The sequence below is a fragment of the Anopheles arabiensis genome, chromosome X (assembly GCF_016920715.1).
Source record: "Anopheles arabiensis isolate DONGOLA chromosome X, AaraD3, whole genome shotgun sequence".
Classification (NCBI taxonomy): Eukaryota; Metazoa; Arthropoda; class Insecta; order Diptera; family Culicidae; genus Anopheles; species Anopheles arabiensis.
This window is the reverse complement of record NC_053519.1, coordinates 7,008,942-7,032,602: the sequence shown is the minus strand read 5'-3', so window position 1 is coordinate 7,032,602 and position 23,661 is coordinate 7,008,942. Positions and strand designations below refer to the sequence as shown.

General features: G+C 48.3%; 3 protein-coding genes across 15 annotated transcripts in view; 2 read left to right on the top strand and 1 right to left on the bottom strand.

The window, feature by feature from the left end:
• Nucleotides 1-4,935, top strand: part of LOC120905558 — a 143,554-nt gene extending 138,619 nt beyond the window's left edge. For 4 of the 12 annotated variants that reach the window (XM_040316460.1, XM_040316450.1, XM_040316461.1 and 1 more), the window contains 5 exons: nucleotides 21-603; nucleotides 678-1,202; nucleotides 2,897-3,144; nucleotides 3,226-3,390; nucleotides 3,484-4,935. In XM_040316460.1, the coding sequence (XP_040172394.1) occupies nucleotides 21-603; nucleotides 678-1,202; nucleotides 2,897-3,144; nucleotides 3,226-3,390; nucleotides 3,484-3,744 (1,782 nt within the window). In that variant the 3' untranslated portion in view covers nucleotides 3,745-4,935. The remainder of the gene's footprint in view (nucleotides 1-20; nucleotides 604-677; nucleotides 1,203-2,896; nucleotides 3,145-3,225; nucleotides 3,391-3,483) is intronic. The other 8 variants (XM_040316458.1, XM_040316457.1, XM_040316456.1 and 5 more) reach the window with 8 other exon arrangements.
• A 9,173-nt stretch (nucleotides 4,936-14,108) lies between these two features.
• Nucleotides 14,109-23,224, top strand: LOC120906115 (phenoloxidase-activating factor 2-like). 2 transcript variants are annotated; one of them, XM_040317568.1, is made up of 3 exons: nucleotides 14,109-14,714; nucleotides 20,935-21,561; nucleotides 22,485-23,224. In XM_040317568.1, the coding sequence occupies exons 1-3, from the start codon at nucleotides 14,431-14,433 to the stop codon at nucleotides 23,071-23,073; spliced, it is 1,500 nt and encodes a 499-aa protein (XP_040173502.1). In that variant the 5' UTR covers nucleotides 14,109-14,430; the 3' UTR covers nucleotides 23,074-23,224. The 2 variants fall into 2 exon arrangements, with proteins under 2 accessions (XP_040173502.1, XP_040173503.1); XM_040317569.1 differs by lacking the exon at nucleotides 14,109-14,714 and adding an exon at nucleotides 14,734-15,386.
• Nucleotides 18,087-19,879, bottom strand: LOC120906116 (mitochondrial import inner membrane translocase subunit TIM44). Its single transcript, XM_040317570.1, has 3 exons — nucleotides 19,654-19,879; nucleotides 19,484-19,564; nucleotides 18,087-19,399 (listed from the first exon to the last, which is right to left on the bottom strand). Exons 1-3 carry the CDS (start codon nucleotides 19,654-19,656, stop codon nucleotides 18,194-18,196), a joined length of 1,290 nt encoding a protein of 429 aa, XP_040173504.1. The 5' UTR covers nucleotides 19,657-19,879; the 3' UTR covers nucleotides 18,087-18,193.
• Nucleotides 23,225-23,661: the final 437 nt, after the last annotated feature.

Sequence of the window (23,661 nt, the reverse complement as noted above, 5' to 3'; positions counted from 1 at the left end):
CCTGCCTTCTCTTTCCCAAGGAGTTTGAGATTGTCATGACGAAGCAGCAGGGCTCGCTCGGGTTCACGCTGCGCAAGGAGGACGACTCCGTGCTCGGCCACTACGTGCGGGCGCTCGTGCGCGAGCCCGCCCTAAGCGATGGGCGGATCCGGCCGGGCGACAAGATCGTCGCGGTGAACGACGTCCCCGTCTCGTCGATGACGCACGAGGAGGCTGTGATATTTCTGCGCCAGGCGGCGGACGTCGTCCGGCTGCGGCTGTACCGCGACCAGGCCCAGACGCCCCTCTCCGCCCATTCGCCGTCGGACGCGAGCGTGCGGGGGGCCCGTACCCGGCTCATCCTGCGCCCGGAGGCGCGCAATCTGCTGAACGATCTGGCCGTCAGCCGGTATCATCGGGCGGCGGCCGCCACCACTGGCTCCGGCTCGTCCGTCGCGTCCAGCAGCACTACCACCTCGCCGAGACGCTTGCGGCGCGTCGGTGTGCACCAGCATGGCGTCGGCTTCGACAACCACGGTTTCCAGCAGCAGCAGCACCACCATTCCAACGACACGTTCAATTACTCCGACAGTTGCTCCAACGCGTCCACCATCGTTAGCCAAGGTAACGCCGTTCGGGATCGATGTGTCTGTGCTTCCAGCTCACTACTTCCCCTTGATTACCTCACCCCGAAACAGCTCTAGACAATCTGGATGAAGCGTACTACCGGGACGAGGAGATCGATGCCATCGTCGCCAGCGAAGAGCAGCAGCAGCAGCAGCAGCAGCAGCAGCAGCAGCAGCAGCAGCAGCAGCAGCAGCAGCAGCAGCAGCAGCAGCAGGGTGGCGAACAGGGACCAAGACCGCGCCCCACATTCCTAGATCTTGAGGCGGGCGCCCGGTTCCAGCTGGGCGGTGGGGGCGCCACCGTACAGCAGCTGAACCAGCTCGACCGTGCCGCGCTGGACGCGCCGCTACGGTACGGGCTGGCCGGGCCGGGCACGCCCGGTCTCGCCGGGCCCGATCCGGACGGGCCCAACTTCGTCTCGCTGCCGTGCGAAACCTTCCTGGTGGCGTGCAAAACCGAGCAGGATCTGCAGGACAGCGACCAGACGGAGGCGATCTACGTGCAGCACTTCGCGCACAAATCGCCCCTCTACTCGTCCGTGAACGTGCCGTCCCGGGTCGGTGCCGCCGAGCTGGTCGAGGCGGTCGAACGTGGAGGTAAGAAGAGCAAGTCAATAAGCAATTCCTAGTTTTAGTTTCTGGTTCTAGCTTGACGGGTACATGTTCAGGTTCAAAGCAAGGCTTGTTTTAGTTGCCCTGTCCCCTTAGGTCCCGTTGTCTTACTTAGGCATATGTCTCTGTGGAGAGTATTAGTCTGAGGTAGAGCTACCAATAATCGATTCCAACATTGTTTCTTTTTCTATATGCTTGTAGGTCCATCATTCTAGCTTCTCCTCAAAAGCCTCCGTTTGTTAACTCATAGTCCCCGTATCTGAAGAATTTCTAAACACAGTTGAAATCTTTCTCAAATCTCGATCACAGTTTTGGCATTGGTCTCTGAGAAAAACATACCATCCCCGATATCCTAACCTAAGACCTTGAAGTTATTATTGATTCTTGCCTCAATTGTTAGGCTCTACAGATCTAACAGCTCTTAGTTTCAAAGTCTGTTCAGTTCTGACAGTTCCCAATATCCTTCAAAATTCAGCTTGATACGCATATTGTTATAAGACCATATAAAAGCACGAGTGTTGATGGTTTATAACCTTGTTTGGCATCCTACTCCTCTGTTCCAGTCTTATCTGACACATATTATTGATCTGAATTTAGAAGGAGGTCATAGAATTTGTTCTGGATCCTAAATATCCTGACCTTGAATAATCTGAAAATGTTTAAAATGTTACACAAAGTGGAAAAATATCTTCTGAAGATGAGATGGTTGATATGCGTTACATGTTAAAAGGCGTAGCGTTACTGTTTAAGACCAAAACATCTGTCATAAATGAAATTTACATAATGTCTCTCTCTCTCTCTCTCTCTCTCTCTCTCTCTTTCTCTTACTCTCTCTTTCTCTCTCTTTCCCTCTCTCACGTGCTCCCTTGCTCTCTCTGTATATCTGACTTGATCTCTATCTACTTCTCTAATCTGTGTTTTGTCTCGATCGCTCTTCTTATTCTACTTTCTATTGTTACCTCTTTCTCTTTGTTTCTTCTTACATTCTCGTTTCCTTCTCTTTTCGTTCTTCTCTATTTCTTCTTTTTCTATTTTCTATCGCATTGGCTCTTCTCTTGCTCTATTCTTAATTTCATGCTCTATATTTTATTTCTTTATCTTTTTCCTCTTTCACATTTTTCTCTATTCACCTTCTTATTTTCTCTACCTCTCTTTATCACTCTCTCGCTTTCTTCTATCTCTCTCTCTCTCGTTTTCTTCTATCTCTCTCTCTCTCGTTTTCTCTTTCTTTATCTTTCTCTCGCACTCTCTCTTGCTCTCTTTTTCTGTCTCTCTTTCCCTTACTTGATATTTTGTATTCTCGCTTTCTTATCTTTTCCCTCTTCTCTCGTTCTTCTCTTTCTATTTTATATATCTATTTTTTTTCTCTTGCTCTATTCTCTCTTTTATTTCTCTATCTTTTTTCCTCTTTCTCTCTTTTTCTCTATCTCTCTTTATCGCTCTCTCGCTTTCTTCTATTCCTCTCTCTTCCTCGTTTTCTCTTTCTTCTCTTTCCCTCTTTTTTTTTTCTTCCTTCTTGTTTCCTTTTCTACTATTCTCTCTCTCTCCCTGTCTCTCATCCTCCCTCCCTCTCTTCCTCCCTATCTCTCTCTCTCTCTCTCTCTCTCTCTCTCTCTCTCTCTCTCTCTCTCTCTCTCTCTCTCTCTCTCGCTCTCTCGCTCCCCTGTGACCACCACCAGGCAAGAAAAGTCTAATGAAGTGGAAGGGAGCAACACTGCTGGGCGAGGAAGGGGAGCGGGAAGCACCCTCGAACCCGGCGGACGGCGGTACGCCCGACCAGCAGGACGACGCGCTGGCAACGCCCGACGCGGACGACTCGAGCCTGGCAGCGACGGCGGGGACAACGCTCAGCACCGCCACCCCGACCACGGAGCGCGAACTGTTCGATCTGAACGCGAGCTGCGGGACGGACAGTGAAGGGAATCAGGTAACGCCGACACCTCCACAATGGACTTACCCCTCCTACCCCACCCTATACTAACATCTCCTCCTCCCCCCAACCCTCAAGATTTTCACCGTCGAGCTTAACAAGGGATGGAACAGTCGGCTCGGCTTCAGCCTGCAGCAGGAACCGGCCAGCAACGGTACGGTGCGCACCGTCATCAGCGCCATCTACCGGGACAGCGTGGCAGCACGGGACGGTCGGCTGCGCGTGGGCGACATACTGATCATGGTAAGTGGTTGAGTGGTGAGGAGTGAAGCAAAACATCGAACGAGAACTTAACACTGCAAACCCCCTTCCCCCCCCCCCCCCTCAAAACGGTAGGTCAACGAGGAGTCGGTCGAATCGCTGCCGACGGCGCAGGTAATCGAGCTGATGCGCATCGTGCGCGGCTCCATCTTTATCACGCTGATGCGACCGTCCGGCGGTGGTGCGGCTGGCGGGACGCTCGAGCCAACGCCCGAAGAATCGGCCGCCGAGGAGGACCGGGACGGTGCGGCCGACGCGACGCCGACGATGCAGCCGAACGGAGCCGAACCGGAAAAGGGTGGCGAAGGCAACGCGCCGCCTACGGTGAGCCAGTAAGTGTGTGTGTGTGTGTGCGACGGTTTCCACGATGCGATTGTCAGGCAGTGGTAGTAGTGGCGCGGTTTTTACTATTTCGTAACGTAACACGTAACGCCGGGTAACGGCGGTTAGCGGTTACGCTAACAGGTGATTTTAGCGTGTGTCATAGGAAAGGGTAGCCAAGGAAAGGAAAATGGAAATGGAAAGAGCAACCCAATTTTGTGTTTGTGGCTGTTGTTGTTTGTTTGTTGTTGGTGTGAGATGGTAATTCATTCCGTGTACTACCCAGGAGCCATTTGTAACGCTTCAATTTCCAAAAAAAAACCGAGCCGAAAGCGAGAGAAAGGGAGCGAAGGTGGAACAATCAGCGGCTCAACAAATGACTTAAGCACGAGTACGAGCGACTTGAAGAGACTTTTACACACAATACGAGATGCAAAAGCGAGAGAAAGAGAGAGAGAGAGAGCGAGTGGAGATGTAAACGGATCTTCTTCGCCGTCAACGTTTAGCCAATGCAACCTAGTAAAAGCAGGCAGGAGCGGGATGGAGTTAGTAAATAAAAGGGGAAAAGAAAACGAATGATCTAATTAGCGACATTATCGTGTGTCTCTTCCACTTTCGCAGAGATGACTCTGTGTGTGTGCGTGTAATCAAATGTAATCGCAGAGCTAGTAATTTTAACGATCCCGTTCCCCCCCCCCCTCTTCCCCCTCCATTTCCCACACACACACACACACACACACTGCTCTGTGGTTCCCTTCACACTGAACGGTCCTTCCAGTAGTGCTGCAGGCGAGTTTGGAATGACTCAGCGAGCGGAACTTAGAGACCTATCCCCATTGTTAAGCATCTTTCCAATTCTCCCTTCCCACTGTTCCCACAATTCCCACTCCGGTTCCGGTGCCCATCCATCTTTGATCGTTGGAGTATTTTAAATGTTGTTAGTGTAGCCAAATGCGCAAAAAAACGAACAGAAAACAGAAAAAAAAACGAAAGTATAATAGAACACAAATCCAAAATTGGGAAAACAGGCAACCAAAAAACAGCACACATCCAAACACACACACACACACATTTCCTGTGAATATCGCTGGAATCCTGGATATTTGAAGTGTGCATGTGTGTGTGTGAGTATGAGATAACGAAGAAGAAGAAGAAGAAGAAGAAAACTCGAAATAAAGATCATATGATGTTTGTACTTTGAACGTGCGCGAACGGGGGTATTTTTTTACTTATTTCCGGGGCGGTTTACGGTTGAGCAAGGGGTGGGTGTGTAGTTATCCGAAAGTGTCTCTTTCGTTTGCAGGCGCAAAACTGCGGCTACAAAACAATTAAGCTGCAGCGCGTGGCAGCACTACGGTGTAGTGATGGGAAAAATGTATCTCAGAAGGGATTCGAATCTTCGAATCCCAAGCCTTGATGGGATTCGAATCTTTGAATCCCAATGTGTTATAGCGTTTTATTCTAGTTTGCAGCGGAGGTGGGTGAATTAGTTAAAGTTGGAAGTCATTCTGTTTTACTCCTAATTATTTAACTTTGCAGTACTTACATCATAATTAGTATACATGTCCCCGACGCTGACCTTTATTCAATATCAAATCAAATAATTTATTTAGTGACTATAACTTCTCATAAAAATCCTACCTTACACGAACATTTGCTATATTTTTTACTGAAATCTGCATGATTCGACTTCCGAAATTAGAGATACGGGACAGCCTTTAAATTCAATCGCAATCCCAATCGCAATCAGAATCCCAACCGCAAGCAGCATCCCAATCGAATCGCAATCCCAATCCCAATCTGAATCCCAATCGAAGGAATCTTTTAGGGATTTAAATCCTACAAACGAGATCCGATCCGAATCTTTCTAGAGAATGAATCTTCGAATCTTCCGAGTCCCGAATCTCCCAACACTACCACGGTGACGCTCGCATGATAAATGAAAGCCCGAAAAACGAAATTCAACGACACCGACACACACATATTTATGCGAAGAAAAAAACAGGGAGGGGTAGAGTCAGGGAGGAAATGCGAAAATAATTTGCTACCACCACCACCACCACTCGGGCAAACTGTCATCAGCATCACAGCTTATCACAGAACGGCGACGTTTCGTGTCCTTTTTTCCGAAAGGGAAGGCCTCTTCGCCGCCTAACAAAAGGAAAGAGTTGCAGATCTGTGACTGTCTGTGTGTGTGTGTGTGTGTGTGTGTGTGTGTGTGTGTGTGTGTGTGTGTGTGTGTGTGTGTGTGTGTGAGGCAAATTGAGAAAAGAAAGGGACCTTTCTTTTCTCCCCGTTTGACCCGTCATCTTGGGAAGTGGGAAAAGCGACACACACATACAAAAAAAAGAACATTCCTCGTCCTTCCTGAACGTAAAAGTCCTTTCTAGCATAGAAAAAAAAAGAAGACAGTTATCTCTTCAGCCTCTGCCTGCTCTTGTGTGCCCCTTTCACACATCCGCAAGCAACAACAATCGATTCGTTCCGAACCGCCGAGCCGGCTTTAATAAAGGTTAAGTGAATGCACGCACGGTGCCGATGGTGCTTGCACCGCGTCAGGGGCTCACACATCGGCTCGACTTCCGTTCACCGGTAAGTAGGCTCCGTGGTGTGTACCCAAACACAGCAGAAAAGGAAAAAAAGGAGCAAAAGCAGCAGCAGCAGCAGCATCCTCTGCATACTGACGCGGGGCCTGGCCGGGACCACCACCGAAGCTTACAAGCCAACTGGAACTATAGTTAATTATGCAAGACGGCGAATTTCCCGTGGCCGTGGAATGCGTACGCTTACCGCAGCATCCTCTCTCTGTGTGTGTGTGTGTGTTGTTTTGTTTTTGTTACGCTAGTGGAAGAGAGAGAGAGAAAGAACAAAACCCCAGCAAAGGCAGCACGTCGTGTTGTAATATGCATGATAGCGTAAATTGAAAAGAAAGAAAAGCCCGCTACAACAACGGGACAGCCCCAACTTGCCGCCACTGGATAGCTGGATACCTTTCACCAATCATCAATCGCAATCCCCCAGCACACTTAGGGCTCGTCTTAGTAGCTGCTTTGTCTCGTCGGCTGGCCCAGCACTCACTCTTTCAGCCGAGTTGGTTGTGAGCTGGTTGATTCAAAATTTCACTCACGCTGGAAAGGCTTTTTTTTTGTCCCAATTTCAGGCTCAACACATTTCGGCAATAGATTTTAGTGCATTGTCCTCTGTCACTTCTTTGCTTACTTTATGCTCGCGCGCACCACAAATCAATTTCCCAATTTTCCCCCAAAAAACCAATTCGCCGTCGATGGCTCTGCCTGCATCTGGCTGGGGGAAGACTGGAGCTGTGCACTGATCACAATCTGATAAAACAAATTAAACACACGCGTGGAGAGCGACCGGGGGGTACAGTTGCACTACGCACGCACGTTGGGACAAGTGATGGACCTTTTGGGGGAGAAATAAGTTGATTTAAAAAAATGTAAGGGGAGGGAGAGAGAGGGGGAGATAGAGAGAGAGAGAGAGAGAGAGAGAGAGAGAGAGAGAGAAGACTCTTAACCCAAAAAGTAATCTTAAAAGACTTCGTTTACGGCAAATGACTATCGCATTCTAAAAGTAGCAAAATGCTGGTGGCGCCATCTGCTTGTGGGATACCCAACCAGTGGTAGCTTCCTCGCTTGGAGAGCTTACTCGTTCCCTCTGTTTTGTTATATGGTGTCGCATTGAAGTATTGCATTGCTAGAACCAGAACGGCGATACGATTGTTTAAATACTAAACTCTAATTTGAATCAACAGAACCGGAACAAATAAGATTTGTGCAATCATATTTGATTTATGGTCGTTTAAGCTTAATCTGTAGCGCTTGAGTAACGCACGATTTATAGACCACCACACATGTTTTTGAATCATTGTCACGATTTATCGACATCAACCCGTCAAAAATCTCCATACAAAATAAGTAAGAAATATGAAAATTACTCAATCAATGGTGTGGGTCCAACAAGTCCAACAGGTCCAACAAGTCTAACAATAAACTTGTAAAGCGGTCCATAACGTTACTCAGTTAGCTGAAATAAGCTAAACGGCGTCTACAATAGTGATGTACTCTCTGGCGCGCACCCACGATTCCGACCCGACTGCGACTATTGCTAGTCCGATTCCGGAATCACTAGATCCGCCCGAATTTGAAGTCGCCCGGACCCGATTCGGAGTCGTCCGGAGTCGAGCGGTATCGGAGTGGTCGTAGTGAACAGGAGTCATGTGGTTTTTATGAGCTTGTGATCAGGCATTTCCTCCGACTCCGACTCCGGGCGACTCCGAACGAGTCCGAACGACTCCGGACGACTCCGGACGACTCTGGACAACTTCGGACGATTCCAAACGATTCCGAACGAAACCGGATAATGCAGGGTGGACCTACCTTCCGGAGTCGATTCCGAATTTACCGGAGTCGACTCCGGATTTTCGCTAACTTTACCCATCACTAGTCTACAAAACTCAAATTCTCAGCTTAAACGGAACTGGAGCAATTCTAAAAATAGCAATGCTTGGTGGTGGCACCATCTGTTGGCTGAGTCTGAGTACTGATCAACAGTAGAGAACCAGGCGAAGAGGAGATATTGAAAAACAAAATATCTCATAAATGAAAATAACAGCAATATAATGATGAGTTATAATACGCTATCTATTGAGCAAACCAGTGAAGCTATGGAGCTTTCATTTTTTCTATGGATATTTGATTTTCCCGTCCTTTAAGCTTAAGTAATTTTCCAGTCCTTGGTGGCGCTTGGGTTAACGGTATAGCTATCTTTTTTGCCTTTTTTATACATTTAATCTCCATTTAATTTGTGGTTCAAAGGTATTTTAGGTGACAAATATGAACATTTTGATTACAATGTTGAAAGAGCTGTTTATCCACGCAAGGGAAGACTTGCATATCTTGAGAGCAGACTGTTTAGGTTTGGAAAAAGATTTACATTCCCTTGTCCATCTACATACTACTCAGTTTACAGTATCGTTTTCCTTCTTCACTGTAGCGCCCTCAGTAGCTAGAAGTTGCTAAGCGCCTGAAAAGTCTTCAATCGGATAATTTTATCATTTTTGTATTGTTCATGGGCATCAGGTTATTTTGAAAAAACAAATATAAAAATTAAATTCTTTAAAAATCTCTTATGTCCACGCCATCGAACACGAATGTCCCACTGTGCCGATGAAAACAACTCATCATCGCATCGCCGTTTCGAACGTGTGCGCCTGCAAGGTAGGCTAACTGCAGCGCGCTCCACCTGTACCGGAGCCCTAATAACTCGGCCGACTCGCTAAGTGGACGGGCTCGGGCTTCTTTTTTGTTTTGTTCGACGTTTGGCGAGATACTGCGTTCGCGGGTACGCAAATAAAACACCGCACGCCAGAGTGAGGCTGCGCGATACATAGGGCGGGATAGGGCGGAAGGAGCTCGCCCGTGTTTTCTGCCGGCCCGCCCACACATGTGGATTCCAATTAGTTGGCGATTATTGAGTTTAATTAAATCTATTGTTTTCTCACACGCAGCCAGGTAATTAGCACCCAGGGACTGGAATGGATGAAGGGGTAAACAGGGGAGCAGGGGGTTTGCCACGCTGGCAAGCTGTTCGCAATCCCGCTGTTTTCCGCTTCCGCACGGTGGACGGTGGAAAATGATTTAAAACTTCTCCCACGCCAGCCCACCGTGGAGGCTTTGGGAAAGTCATTGCTGTTGCCGTTAAAACATATTACCAGACCATGCTTGCGCTATCGCGCCAGATATATTGCACCACCACCGACCTCACCCTCCCCCCCCCCCCTCCCTACCCCTCTCCACGCTCCGGTACATTGTACGCACCTGTTGAAAATGGCGTGCCGGGTTGAAAAGGTGGGCGACGGCGACCCGCATATGTGTGCGCTTTTTTGTGCGAACCATGCTTCCCGCCACGCCGCGCACATCACATACACCTGTCTGCTGCATGCCTGGGGAAGGGAAAGGATGAGAGAAAGGGGTTCAAGCAAAAACAGAAGAAAAAAAGGAAAAAAGGAATAAAGGACGAACAAATGGGCGTAAGCGAGATTAGTATTTACGATTCGCCGCACGGGTTTTATGCTTAATTCGACTCCTCTGGTCGCCGACCCGGGAGCGCCGGCCCTTTTTAGATCACGCCAGCGTGCAGGCACCGCACACCGGAGGCCCTTTGGCCGCTCCCGTCGAGCGTGAAGCGGAGAGCGTTAGAGAGCTGCGTAACGCGAGCTTTCAGCGCACACTAATTTACGACCGTTTGCATACGGAGCTGCCGGACCCGAGGCTGACCCGGGCAAAACCGGCAACCCGCGCGAGCAATAAGGGCAACAGAACAGAGAAAAAAGAGACGCACGATAATGGAAAGGATGCAGGATGGAAAATGGGCAGCCTACCACAGGCCGGAACACAAATGGAAATTAATGTCAGAACAAGAAACTCGTTGCGGTATGCTGGCCGGTGGAGCCGTTATTTTTCTGACGTGCGCGCTGTGATACGTGTGCAACACGCATATCCGTTTCGTGGGCAGTAGGGCGCCCGGCACGGACGTGGCGCGTTCCTGGAATGGATATTAATACAATGGAATAATTTTGATTAAAGCTCCAGCAGGACGGTTTCATTTACATCAATTGAAATACCGCCACCGTGGGGGCAGTGCCAATGGTGCCTTCCATCTTTGAAACATTCACACACACGCACGCATGCACGCACGCACCCAGAGTGAAGCCTAATCATCGTCACTGGAAAGCTTAAAGTCCTGCAGCATGTTAATAGTCTTCTCCCTTTTTGCAAGGAAATGCTATGTTAATAATCTTGCTTTCCAACTAAATTTGGAACGAAGGTGAAATTCCTACCTCAATGCTGAGCTACTTGCATTCCTACTAAACGGTAATCAAGCAAAGCTTCCCAGGCGCTTCAGAGCGTTCCGGTAGTTACAGACGGGGGCAGTATGAAAACTGTTTAATTGAACATAAGTGACAATAACTTGGCAGCATGGTTAACTTTTTTGAGCTCCACTGAGCACTTTCCATCAACTCACCAGGAAAGCTGTTACGCAAGCGAAGCAACATTACGAGAAAAATCCCAGTGTCTTCTCTTAGTGTAATGCTAATGGATTGTTGCCTATTTTGAACCTCAATTCTCAACGAGATTGACTTCGAATATGGCATCGAATATGTAACAAGTAGTGAAATTACAAACGGTTACATTTGGACATGTTCTTTGACTGTTGACCAGTAACCAGGCTCTATCAGCTAGTTGCTTCATGACGAAATATTGGATATCCTAGACAGTCCAAGAATTGAATGGTTTATGAGATGTTACATCATTCATTCAATTCATGTCTATAGAATTTTGGTTGTTTCAGAGGTTTATAGAGAGCTCGAGATTAGATCCTTGGATTCAAACTTTCTAACAAATTAAGATCATCCTTTCCACCCATTTTCGCTGACGTCCTTTCTGCTTATTTCAAAATACTTTCAATCTTCTGTAATGAGAGAACAATCCAGTAATAAATCTTGGAAGAGTCTTCACCGCATCAATATTAAGATGATGTAGAATAATGTATAATGTGGATCGAGAATTTTGGACTGCCCACCTAGTCAGTCGGTCCGTTAGTCTGACATTGGGGCCCTTTCCGTTTGAAGCTCGTAGGCTGAAATTTCAGCCTGTCAGCTGTTTGCATTGTATAGCAGTTTTCGAGCAGCTATCTAATTGAGTATAATATACAGGTGGGCTTATCCCAAGGTGTATAAATTTTGAAGGCTGATTTTTATCGCTTCTGCTTCTGAATGAAGATTGTAAGAGTGTTTTGAGTATTCGTCAATCCTCCAGAAAGCTCGTTGGAGCAAAAATTTTCACTCGTTCTGTCAAAAAGTGATGTTCAAAATTGGTTTTGAAAAAATGTTATGTGACCACCTGGACTACATACACTTTGATTCCAGATTCCACCACCTGATCTCTTTAATGAACCTTGGGATAAATGTAAACAAACCTGTGTGTTCGAGCTGGTACTCGAATCTAATTCTAGCTTTGAGGCTAGAATAATCTAGACTGAAAATCGCAGGCTAGTTTTTTGTATGGTTTTGTATGGATTGTTTACATGATTTCAGCCTCCAACTGTCAAACTCCATACAAAAAACTAACTAAAATCGTGAAAGCCCCCATTACCGGGTTTTTTTTCCAATTCTTCAACCTAACCCAATCCATGACTGCTCCAACAGAGACAAACGCATCCTCACAGATCAAAGGCATTATAATGGAGCACCATCCTGGACCGTCAGGATGTCTGGAATTCATCCCACGGCATGCTCGTGCTACATCCATCTCCTACAAATGCCATACTCGAAGATCTCTGGATCTCTACTGGAAGTAAGTATGATTCACCTCTACAATGCAAATTCGTTTCTGGATACAGATATACTGCTTCCAAATCGAGCCTTACCATGACCGAACCCTAGACATCAAATCCTATCGAATAGAATCAAATTCTAGCTGCTTCGCGACCAATCCCAAGAAACGTTTCCCATACCTTTTACACTTAAACATGACATAAATCATTCTTTACTATGAGTGTACTGAGCCACACAGTTTTGAAATATCGTTTGTAGATGATTAACAGTCTTTAAAGTTGTTAATTCTTTAAAACGTTCTGAAGTCGCTTATAAGACTGTCTGTTTAAACTAAAATTGGGGTTTTGATGGCTGGCTTTAATCATCCTGTAAACGTATTCTTACAGGGTTTCCCACCATTTATTGGTCAGTTCCCACTTTGATAGTTTATTTGCGCCTCACGTTTTAAAGGTCCAGAAATTGTTTTAACTAGTAGTCTTAACAGAGTTCTGTAGATGGGCCCTTTCAGTCTGAAGTGAGTATTATTTTAGTCTTATGAGGGCACACACGACTTTCAAATGAAATCTGAAGGCTTAATGAAATAACCGTAGCAACATCGTTAAAACTATGCAAAAATTTCAAATGTTCCTTGGGATGTGTTATGATGCCAAAAAATTGAAAATATGTATTAGAATCGTTCGTAAGAGATCTACATTCCGCATGAGCCATTCAGGAGTGATGTTGATTATCACATCGGGAAATCCAATTTGTGGTCCTCGGACTTAGGTCCTTCCCAGCTCACAAAAAGTAAACCACGCTAAAGCCGATTAACGGTGAACTTAGGACCTAGCGTCATTACGCAAAATTTTGGAAGAACTTGCCAGATTCCAAGAAGAACCTCCAGCGAAATTTGTATCTAATGGTAACAGTCTTCTGTACAGGATCTTAGAACATTAACTTATAAACTAGTTCGCTATTCAGATTTTAGCTTTGAAACTCAGTTTTTTCTCCATTTCTCATTTCCACCTGGAATAGATACTTAAAAGATGTTATGAATATCTATTCAATTTCATCAATAGCAGCTAAAATGTCTTACCACGGCAAAAAGACGCCAATCAGTAGCTCCTCATGGAGTTTACTGGAGTGGAGCATTTTTGCAGCTTCCCAGCACGGCGCGATTTGATTCCGAATAGGTCCCAATGCCATTCTGCATTCCTCACACCTGGCCAGCGCACCTGGCACCAGGTCTCACTAGCAACGCTTGTTAGTGGAAAAGAATTTGGAGCACAAACACCACCACACCGACGGGCCAATTACAGCTCACCTGGCACACTAACTCTAGCCAATACCCATTACGCCTTGCTGACCTTTACCATCCCTTCCCACGCGTGACGGGGTTCACCCAATCCGACCGTTAACGGAACTAACGCGTAACCATGGCAAGAACTACTAATCACCAAACTACACACACCACTCGCCAGCCGTGCGTTCCGTGTTGGGAAAATCCCAGAAAAGCGAACGCCAAGACGCAGCGCAATGTCGAGGCCGCGCGCTGACTCAGCCGAACAGCTCCAGCCCGCCAGTCGCGGCCTTGCCCGTACGCATCCGGTCCATCCGGTCACCCGAGAGGTCAGTGGCCGCAACGAAAGCGCGCAAGCTGGTCACAGTTTAAAAATAACGGAAAGCGCACATAAACATAAGGATGTGCTGCGAATGATTGGAAGAAGACGCCAGCCAAGGGCACACAAATCACGACGCACCGGTGGCGACTCCGACTGCTTTTGTAGGTAGACCAGCGGCCGGTCCTTGAACTTTGTTCCAGCGACACCAGCCAACGGCAGATCGTCGGCCCCGGGCCTGGACAAATGCAATCACTTTGCGAAGAAATTCGACCACGCTCTCCGCTGGGGAGTAGCGAGTCCAGTTGCATAAGGGAGCGCCAAATCGCAGCATAGCGAGCGCGCGCGCGTGCTCATGACCTTCACCCACAATCAGAGCGCCTAGAGAGCGAGTGAGAGCGAGCAGAGCTCACTCACTCACAAACTATCAGCGCAGCGCCACACGCTCCACGCCACATGCAGCGCCAGTTCTTCGTCTGCGGAATCGCATCGCGCAAAGAATAAAAATCGTTTGTGCCGCGCTGCTCGCGACGCATTCATCGTTTGGCTGCAGCTTGCGCAAGCAAAATACACGGCGCTTGAGCTGACGCGCAAACCAAGCGCTCGTGGCCGAGATCTCAGTATCGGGTTGTAATCGCGCATACGCAAGCAACAGACGCAAACAGTGATCCCGCGAGTGTGTGTGAAGGTGTTGGTGAAAGTGCTTCAATCCTGCCGCTCATCTCGGGCGCCTTATCAAACGCCGGAATGGCTTCGCGCAACGGAGCGCTCTGGCGCGCGATGCTGATAGTGGTGCTGGCGGTCGCCGTCCCTGCCGCCGCCCAGCTCGACGGCAGCTTCTGGTGGATGAACGCCAACCTGCTGAAGCAGGCGGAGGCGCTGCGGGAGACGAAGGACGTGAAGGCGATCGTCATTACGAAGGACTCGGCGCTGGACGAGGTGCGCGTCGGCGGCAACTCGCTGGCCGACAGCGACTCGCCGGACTGCATCTGCGTGCCGCTCAGTCGCTGCAACAATCAACCGACCGGGAGGTAAGCCAGTGTCACCGGGATGCGCGGTTGCCGTTTTCGGCTGGCCCCCGGGGAATTCCCCCTTCGGGGGTGCTTCTAATCAAGCGAACGATCAATCGAACTGGAATTGATGACGTGCTGCTGCTCGTTATTGGCGCATTAAAATTCTCCCCGTGTGTGCCTCACGTGCCATTTCCGGTGCGGCTGTGAGTGCGTGTACGTGTCCTCGAGCACGGTGGGCCTTCCGAGTCTCCGAATGATTGCACGGTGGCAAAGAAAATCGTTACTGCCAAAGCGAGTGGTGAAGGCCATCAAATGAATGGTGCAGTTAGTGGTGTACAAGAGCGTTGTGTTGTGTTGTTCAGGCTGGAATTTGAGACCTTGATCGACTGTAGAAGTGTCCGGATTTCTCTGCCAACATGTAGCCGGCTGATTTGAGTTCTATCTCAGCCTCTTTAGGAACCGTTTCTCTTCAGAATGCCAAAAGATCTCATATCTTCTAAAAAGCATCCAAAAAATCTTCTTCAAACGCGACTGAATCCTCACTCCAAAGCCTACTTCTTGACCTCTTGTCCCACTGGTGAACTTGAACTTGAACATCCCACCCTTAGGCTTTGATGTGCAGACGCCACATCCATTCGTTCTTCTAGCCCTAATAAAGCCACCCGTTCTTCAGATGATATATCTTGAAAGGTAACTTATGCATGAATAATCTCATTAAATGCAAGGTGTTTCCTTCGTCACATGTTCGAGGATTTCCCAGGTACTCTATGGTGGCGTCATCAGCTCTTATAAGACTTCGCTTAAGTTAATAGCGAATGCACCCATTCTTGGAGATCTGCTTTTACTTGTGAGATCCCTTTTTTGTAATTTACTCTAGTCACCATGGAAAGGTTCTAGTCAGCTTGCTTGCTACCATTAGTTATCCGTTACATTTGAACTAGTGATGAGAGCTCGGAATCGGACTTACCCGATTCTGATTCCGTATTCGGAATCAATTCCGGAGCCGATTCCGGAGCTAATTTCGGAGATCGACTGGAATCAGAATCGGCTCCGGAATCGAAATCGACCTGAGAATAGCAATTTGCTCCGGAAACGGAATATGAATTGAATTTCTGGAGTCAGAATTGACTCCAGAATTGGAATTAGTTCCGGAAAGAGGATCTTCATGAGAATGGGTCGTTTACAAAATAATTTGGATTCTTTGCGGCTATCAATACGTAGGAGCCAAACGCCAATTCTTATGGAGATGACGAAACGGACTCCAATTCCGAAACCGATTCTGATTCCAGAGTCGATTCCGGAGCCAATTTCGGAAACTGATTCCGGACCCACTATCCAGAATCGGTTCCAGAGAACTTCGGAGCTAGCCGGATTCGATTACGACGAAAACTTCATTTTGTCATCACTAAACCCTTCAGACTGCTTCCAATTGCGAAGACATTTCTAACCCTAACGGCCATCTAATTCCGAACAAGAAACTGAATAATTTTCATAATGAATGCTAATTGTCTGCCTATTAAGGTTACACAATTTTGATTTCTCGAATTATTCGATGCTGGAATGCTCCACTGGATGCTCTCAGTGCTCTTAATTAGTGAGAAGCATTTATACCCATTGCACTGTGAAGTGTAGGTGCATCTGTATTAGTGATGTGCGCTCTGAAGCGCGCCCACGATTCAGATCCGACGAAGACGTGAGTACGAAATCCGACTCCGGAAAAATGGAACCCACCAGTTCCGTCCGAAATCGTAGTCCTCTGGTTCGGAGTCGTTCGGATTTGTCCAAAGTCGTCTGGAGTCGACCGGAGTCGGAGATATACGGAGTCGTCAAGAGTCGATCGAAGTCTGGAGTCGTCTGGGGTCGTCAAGAGTCGATCGGTGTCGGTCGGGGTCAACTGGAGCTGTCCCGATGTGCTAGTAATGAGGCATTTTATATCGTTTGGTTTTTTTTTGTCCTTCACTTAGTGCGTGTACTTCCTATTCAGGTCTTTGTTTCGAAGGCCCAATCCGGCCAACCAGACAACCCCGAACGACTTCGAACGACTTCAAACGATTCCGGATAATGCTGGGCGGACCTACCTTCCGGAGCCGATTCCAGAAATGATTAAAGTCGAACCGGAGTCGGCTCCGGATTTTGGCCAATTTCACCCATCACTAATCTGCACATTACCATTTCCAAGAAATCGTATTACAATTGGTACACGAGCCTCGTGCTGTTGTCTGTTCACTAAACGCGACCTAACCCCAACCCTAGCGAGCTTCGTAATTCAACTCAAAGGACTATTCCCAGCTACAGACTGGCGACAAGCAATTATTGTAAATCGACAATGATGATTGCATACGCTAAAGTTTGGTCTTAATTACGCGAATAATATCCCTGTCTGCTTTGGATACCACATAGACGCCATCAAGCTCACTGCTCAGTCCTACCAAGGCTATGTCATGAAGTTCCAATTCCTATCCGAACTGAGGATTTGAAGAAAACAGGGTACTGGTTAGCTTTTCAACTACAGAATTTAATGGTTTGCGTAACAAAATAACGAATCCTACGCTGTCCTAAAACAACTAAACGAGAACGCCAGTCCTAGGGTCTACCTGAGCTTTAAACTGGTCCTTTGAAAACCCATTTCTGTGAATCCCCGAGCCTCCTATCTAGCCTCGATTTCATGCGATCTCTCTATTTGCGTAGTGCTCCGTCCGTCCCAATCGCAAACTAGACGTGCTGGACACATCGAGAGCAGTGCCAGAGCACAAACAAGTACTGTTGAAGGGTGAAGATTGTGCTGATTGCTGTTACTGATTGATCTGGTTGATGTGGTGGGGATTTGTATTGAGAAGTGTGAAATGAACTGGAGTTGATAGTAGGCGCGTTGTTTTGTTTTTTTCTAATAGATTTCTGGATGTACTTATGCAATCACGTACGCACCCTTCCTTTCGTTCGTACAACCGGCCTTTACATCGCTTTATTGCCTACTGCCATCCGCCATGCCGCGCTCGTGGTTCAGCATCGAATGAGCCTTTTTAAACACTATAACGTAAGATATTCCATTTGAACCATTTTCCTCTTCAAACATGCGGGTGCGGAAGATCAACTCTCCGCGATCCTTCAGCCCGGGGTCGGTCCGTTCAGCTTCGACTACCGACAATTGGCCGGGGGAACGTTGGCGATCGCGCCTTCGCTTTGCGCCTGCACGCGAAAAACCTATACAAAATCGCTATAGCTTCTAGGTGGGCCACCAATGCACGCAAGCATTCCAACACTTTCTCTCTCTCACACACACACGCGCACACACACACACTGAGCAAAGGGAGTTGCGAACACAACGTGCGATCACAGCTGAGAAAGGAACGTTTGTCGCAGAATGTCCGTTTGAAGGTATTTTTATGTTCGCGCCCCTTTGCACACGCACACATTCACACTAGCGACTCGAGTCATTATGGGGGGAGGGGAAACGGGGGATGACTTTACAGGGCTCTCGTTCTCGCTCGCTTGCTCTCCTACACAAACTGTTCCGTGCTGTTGGCGGACATCTCCATTAACCGCCAGGCCGCCTTCGGGTCGAGCTCGTTCGGGTCGCGGCACAGCACCCACACGTGGTGGCACCGCATCACCTTCTCCGGGTCGCCCTCGATCACCGCGCCCTTGCCGTCCCGCACGCACATGATCTGCTGCGTCTGGAACGTGACGATCAGTACCGGGCCCTGCTCCATCACCTTGCCCATCGCCAGATCGACGTTCTCGATGTCCAGTATCTTCGAGTCGAGCCGGCAGCCGGCCTTCTGCGCCTGCGCGATCGGCGTCGCGATGATGTTGTACGTGCTCTCGAAGCACCAGTCGCGCAGCACCTCCAGCTCGCCGCGCACGATCGCCTCCAGCACGTTCGGGATGATGTCGTTCTCGCAGTCGCGCAGGAACTGCTTCTGGTCGAAGCTCGGATCGATCTTGCAGATCTCGGTGAGCGTCTCGGACAGCTCCGTCTTCGAGAACAGGTTGCCCATGATGTCGCTCACCTTGTCGGTCAGCAGCCGGGACGCCCGGATCATCGGGTTTTCCGACTCGTCGTACTTCATCTTCCACGTGAGCACCTTGTTCACGTACTGGTTGTTGTTCTTGAAGTCCTCCCACGACTGGTAGAACTTGCTGTCCTTGTGCAGCTCGACCCCGGTCGCTTCCGCGTTCGGCTCGACCGCCCGCGACGGATCGGAGGCGAGCGACACCTCCACCCGCTTGCGCAGCTTCTCCGGGCTGCGGTACACCCGCGCCTCGATGCTCTGGTTGTCCATCTCCTGCCGCACCACCTTGGCCGTCTCGCTGATGCCCCGGAAGGCGCCGGACTGCCCAATCACCTGCCCCTTCTCGGCGAGCGTTTCGCCCATGCCGCGGGCCGTTTTGCCCAGCTCCTCGCCCAGCTTGCCCGCCTTGCGGGCCAGATCGGTGCGGGACGCCTCGTCGAGCGCTTCCGTCAGCCGACCGCGCACCTTGTCCAGGTTCTCCTTCAGCACCTCGCTGCTCTTGGACGCTTCCGACTCGACCGTGTTAAACTTTTGCCGGGCCGCCTTCAGCGCGTCTGACTGCTCGAGCTTTTGCGCTTCCTCGCGGAACTTTTTCAGATTCTCCTTCATCTCCTTGTTCTTCTCCATCTCCTGCTTGATGTTGTCGACCACCTGGCTGAAGAAGCCGGGACGCCGGGCCGAGTAGGCACGCTGGAAAAGGAGGGATGGGAATGGAAGAAATCGCACAGTTGGTTAGGTGCCCGCTCTGCCCCGGGGGTTGCACAAGGGACTTACCAGCGAACTCGGTACGGCTCGGGCCGCACTGCGGGACAGCAGCATCGGCACCATCCTGCCGGTAGCAGCGTAAAGCTGATGCTGTAAGAATGAGAGGAACTCTTCAATCGGAACTCTGTCTCGGGAACGGCCGCCTTCCCAAGGCCGGTCAAAACCCCGGCACTACGTACCATTCTGACGCACGGTGCTGATTGCCGTATCTATCGAGGTGGAAGCGACGGTCGGTTGATTGCTGATGCTGGTACCCTTATCACACGTGTACTTTCAGTGCTTTTCGCTGAATTTTCATCGTCTTACGCCACACACATTCAGCACTTCAGTGCACTTTGTGCTCCTCGCTAAACACACGGTCCGCCTCAGAAACCGTGCCGATGCGTATGACGTAATGTCAGTCCCCCTCCGTGACAGTGTGACGGCGGCTGTCAGATCGTGCGGCGAGCGCTCCGTGTCAGCGGATCCACGAGGCCCGTTTAGACCAGTTTTGCTTATGTCGACCACTTTGCACACACATTCAATTGCTGTTGGTGAATATTTAACCCTGTCACTGGCAACCAGAAAAACATCATATTCCAGACAACCGAACTACCCGGGTAGCCAGCAACGTTGGAGGCTTATAACTTTTGAATACGTAATGCAATATCGATGCAATATTCTGATGAAAATTGAATAAGCTAATGTTGTTTCTATAACAGTGCCTGGATTGGTTCAACCTACTACCGTTTTTATGTTATAGCTTTTGAAAGTTGACAGGATTTTTTTGAAAAAAAACCCTTTTTTATACTTTCCTAAATTTTCACTGCAAAATGACTCTCAAAGCTTTGAGAGCTGTATATTACACGACTAACATAAATGTTTCACCTTTTTTCTATGAGTAATTAAAAAGATAAAGGAGTTTCCATTTGAATAAAACCCGTTACATTATGACCCTTCCTGGTAGACAGACACCAACATCGGTTAAAATTCACACACAATGTTTCAATTCAGTCTCTTTACAATGTATTTTCAAAATCGTTTTATTATTTTTATTATTTATTATTTTTCAAAAATATCCTGTCAACTTTGAAAAGTTATAGCATAAAAACGGTAGCGAGTTGAACCAATGTATGCACAGTTTTAGAAACTGCATTGTTTATTCAATTTTCATCAGGATATTGTCCGGGTTTTCATCGATATTGGATAAGGCACTTAAAAGTGATAAGCCTCCAAAGTCGCTGGCTACCCGGGTTGCCTGCAATAGGGGTATTACAATACTTAATTCTAAAAAACAGGTTTGTTATACTTCAAAAATTCTACGAAAAATTTCAAAGAAAGATGGCTGTGGTTTACAAACACATTCCAAATTTCAAGTCAATCGCATCCCTAGAATTAGAGAAATAAGCAATCTAATTCGATTTGGCTACTCTGGTAGCCGATTGCCTGGAATAGAGTTAATCATTCCTCTTTCTTTGCAGGGATGGGCTTTGCGGCGCGGAAAGTGTTTGCTGCCGTCGGTCGCAAATTATCGCTCCCGAACAAACCACCACCACCACCACAACAACAACAGCACCAGCTATCGTTTTCAGTACCGGAGTGGCCTCCACCAAGCTAGAGCCGGTTGATGGGCTAATTTTCGACTCAGATCCCATTCTGCCTGTCCTGCCCGCCTCCGTACCGTTTCAACCGATCCCACTGAACGAAAGCGACTATGATCCGAACGTGCTTGCGGAGCTGTCCAATCTGCTTCTGAGCCACAGTCTGACCGATACGTTCGAGCCCATCGTAAGCAACGCACTGCCGGTCGATCAGCCGGCCACGAACGATTCCGGTCGGGTTGAAGCGGCCACAGCACTGCCCACCGTCGGCAGCGGCAATGAGCAGCGCTGCGGCCGACGGCAACATTCCGTCAGCAGTCGCATCTTCTTCCAGGACGAGGAAGGGGACGGCCTTAGTCAGGCCGTGGCCGGACCGGTCGGTTTCAGCGAGTTCCCCTGGACGGTGGCCATCCACCAGCTCATCCGGAACGGTTCGTACGTGTACCACTGTGGAGGGGCGCTCCTCAACCGAAGCGTCGTCGTGACAGCGGCTCACTGTGTGTCGAAGTAAGTGCCCACAAACTTTCAATTTCAATTTCAATTTATTCAATATAGTTGTCTGCCTAATAGGTTTGACCATATGATTTCTTAAATGACCAAATCTTATGTCTCTTAGTCTCCTGGTATAGTTCTCGTAGTCTCGTAGTCTTAAAGAATTCCGTAAAGTTTGTGTAAAATTAAACTAGACAAGAAAGTCCCCTCTAAGAAAATCTAAAGCTTTCTGCAAAGTTAATAAAGGTCTGTAAGCACCGGAGAAGAGGTTCATTCGATTCAAAGACAGTCCGTCGAGGTGGAATATGCAGAAATTCACGAGCCCTTAGATATCTGCAAGGGGCGTATATTCCAACCAGTCTAAGAAAGTTTGGAGAATCAATTTCACTCCCTATAAGCTTTGCAGTAGGCGCAGGCTTTAGATCGCTTTTGTTCTAAGGTTTCTTGACCAAATGGTTCACATCTTCTAGCATATGGGGACAAGATAACATTTCTTCCATATGCCCAACGGAATGCGAATCTTGTAAATTTCGTTTGGATTACTTCTATGCGGCTACTCAAACCAAATCCACGAGGACCCCAAATGACGCTAGCATATTTAAGGGGAGGGCGAACGACGGAGCAATATAGTGATTTTAAAGATTGTGGATCTGTAAACTCAGCAGTTACTCGGAATATGAGGCCTAAGGATTTGTATAGGATAGATATACCTCTCTAACTACACTAACTTGAAACGGACTGAAATTGAAATTTCAACTTAATTTTCATCGGAATAGTGCGTCGATGTTCAAAAGTTAAAATCCTGCGAAGTCGCTATCTACTCATGCAGCCTGAAAGCAGTTGCCTAAAAATATGATGTTTTTTTTTCGGTTGGCAGTGACTGGATTAAAACCAGGGAAGAAAACGAGCTAAGCAATAACTGTATTAATTCTTTCCAGCAACCGCTTGCACCCGAATCGGTTCGTTGTGTACGCTGGCGACTGGGACCGGCGACACACACAGGAACGGCTGCCACACCAGGAGCGAACCGTCAGTAGGGTCCTGGTACACCCGAACTACTACTCCGGCGCACTGTTCAACGATCTCGCGCTACTGTTCTTCACCGAACCGTTCAACGACACGGTAGCGAACGTGGAACCAGTGTGTCTGAGCAGCGCCTCTGGCACGGACTACATCCCCCCGGACAACTGTTTCGTGACGGGATGGGGTGGCTCCCCGAAAGGCAATCGGGTGCAAAGCATCCAGCAGTACAGCAAGCTACAGCTGGTCGAGCGCCACCGGTGCGAAACGCAGCTCCGAAGTTTGCCAACGCTTGGTTCCAAGTTTAAGCTCCACCAAAGCTTCGTCTGTGCGGCGGCCGACGGGACGGATGTTTGTCAAGGAGCGGGCGGCAGTCCGTATGCCTGTGAACGGGACGGACGGTACTACCTGGTCGGCATCGTTTCGTGGGGCGTTGGCTGTGGCGACGGCATTCCCGCCGTACTGACCAACGTGACGGAACTGAGGGAATGGATCAGCCGGCAGTGAATTGGTGGCTTTGTTCGTTTCTATACCGTTTAGCTGTTTTTAATGTCGAAGGCAAGCATACCAAATTAAAATTGTCTTTATTGTACGTAAACTTTTGACTGTAAGCTAGTGTTTAAAAATAAAACAAATGCAATAAACTTTTAAAACCAAATGTAACGGTCCGTTTGAAATGTGGCACAGCGCATGTTGCCATTGTGGATTGCGGATTGACGTCCGGCGGCGACAGTGCACAGCACAACTGTGCGATGGTATGTTTTGCATAATTCAATTAATTATAATTATCACTCTACAAATTCTACTTAAATTCCTACACGATTTCTACGCTGCACATATACTGCCGGGTATGGTTTGTAGACTGGAACTGTATCGGTTTCAAACCCGGACCAAGTATTCAAGTATCGTTCTGAATCCGAACCCGAAACAGTTCCAGGTACTGTTATTAGAAAGTAAATGCAATTGCGAGCTATTTCTGGATCGGTTAGGGTTCATGGTAGGTTCCAGTTCAGGTATGGGTTCCATAGGATCCAGGGCCGGTATGGGATCATGATAGGTACCAGGACTCGTATGTGTTCATTATACGTTCCAGTA

Coding starts and splice junctions, on each gene's coding strand:
- LOC120906115 (XM_040317568.1), top strand. CDS start 14,431: ATGGCTTCGCGCAACGGAGCGCTCTGGCGCGCGATGCTGATAGTGGTG. Junction 14,715..20,934: donor AACAATCAACCGACCGGGAG/GTAAGCCAGTGT, acceptor CTTTCTTTGCAG/GGATGGGCTTTGCGGCGCGG. Junction 21,562..22,484: donor GCGGCTCACTGTGTGTCGAA/GTAAGTGCCCAC, acceptor AATTCTTTCCAG/CAACCGCTTGCACCCGAATC.
- LOC120906116 (XM_040317570.1), bottom strand. Junction 19,400..19,483: donor GAGCCGTACCGAGTTCGCTG/GTAAGTCCCTTG, acceptor CTCCTTTTCCAG/CGTGCCTACTCGGCCCGGCG.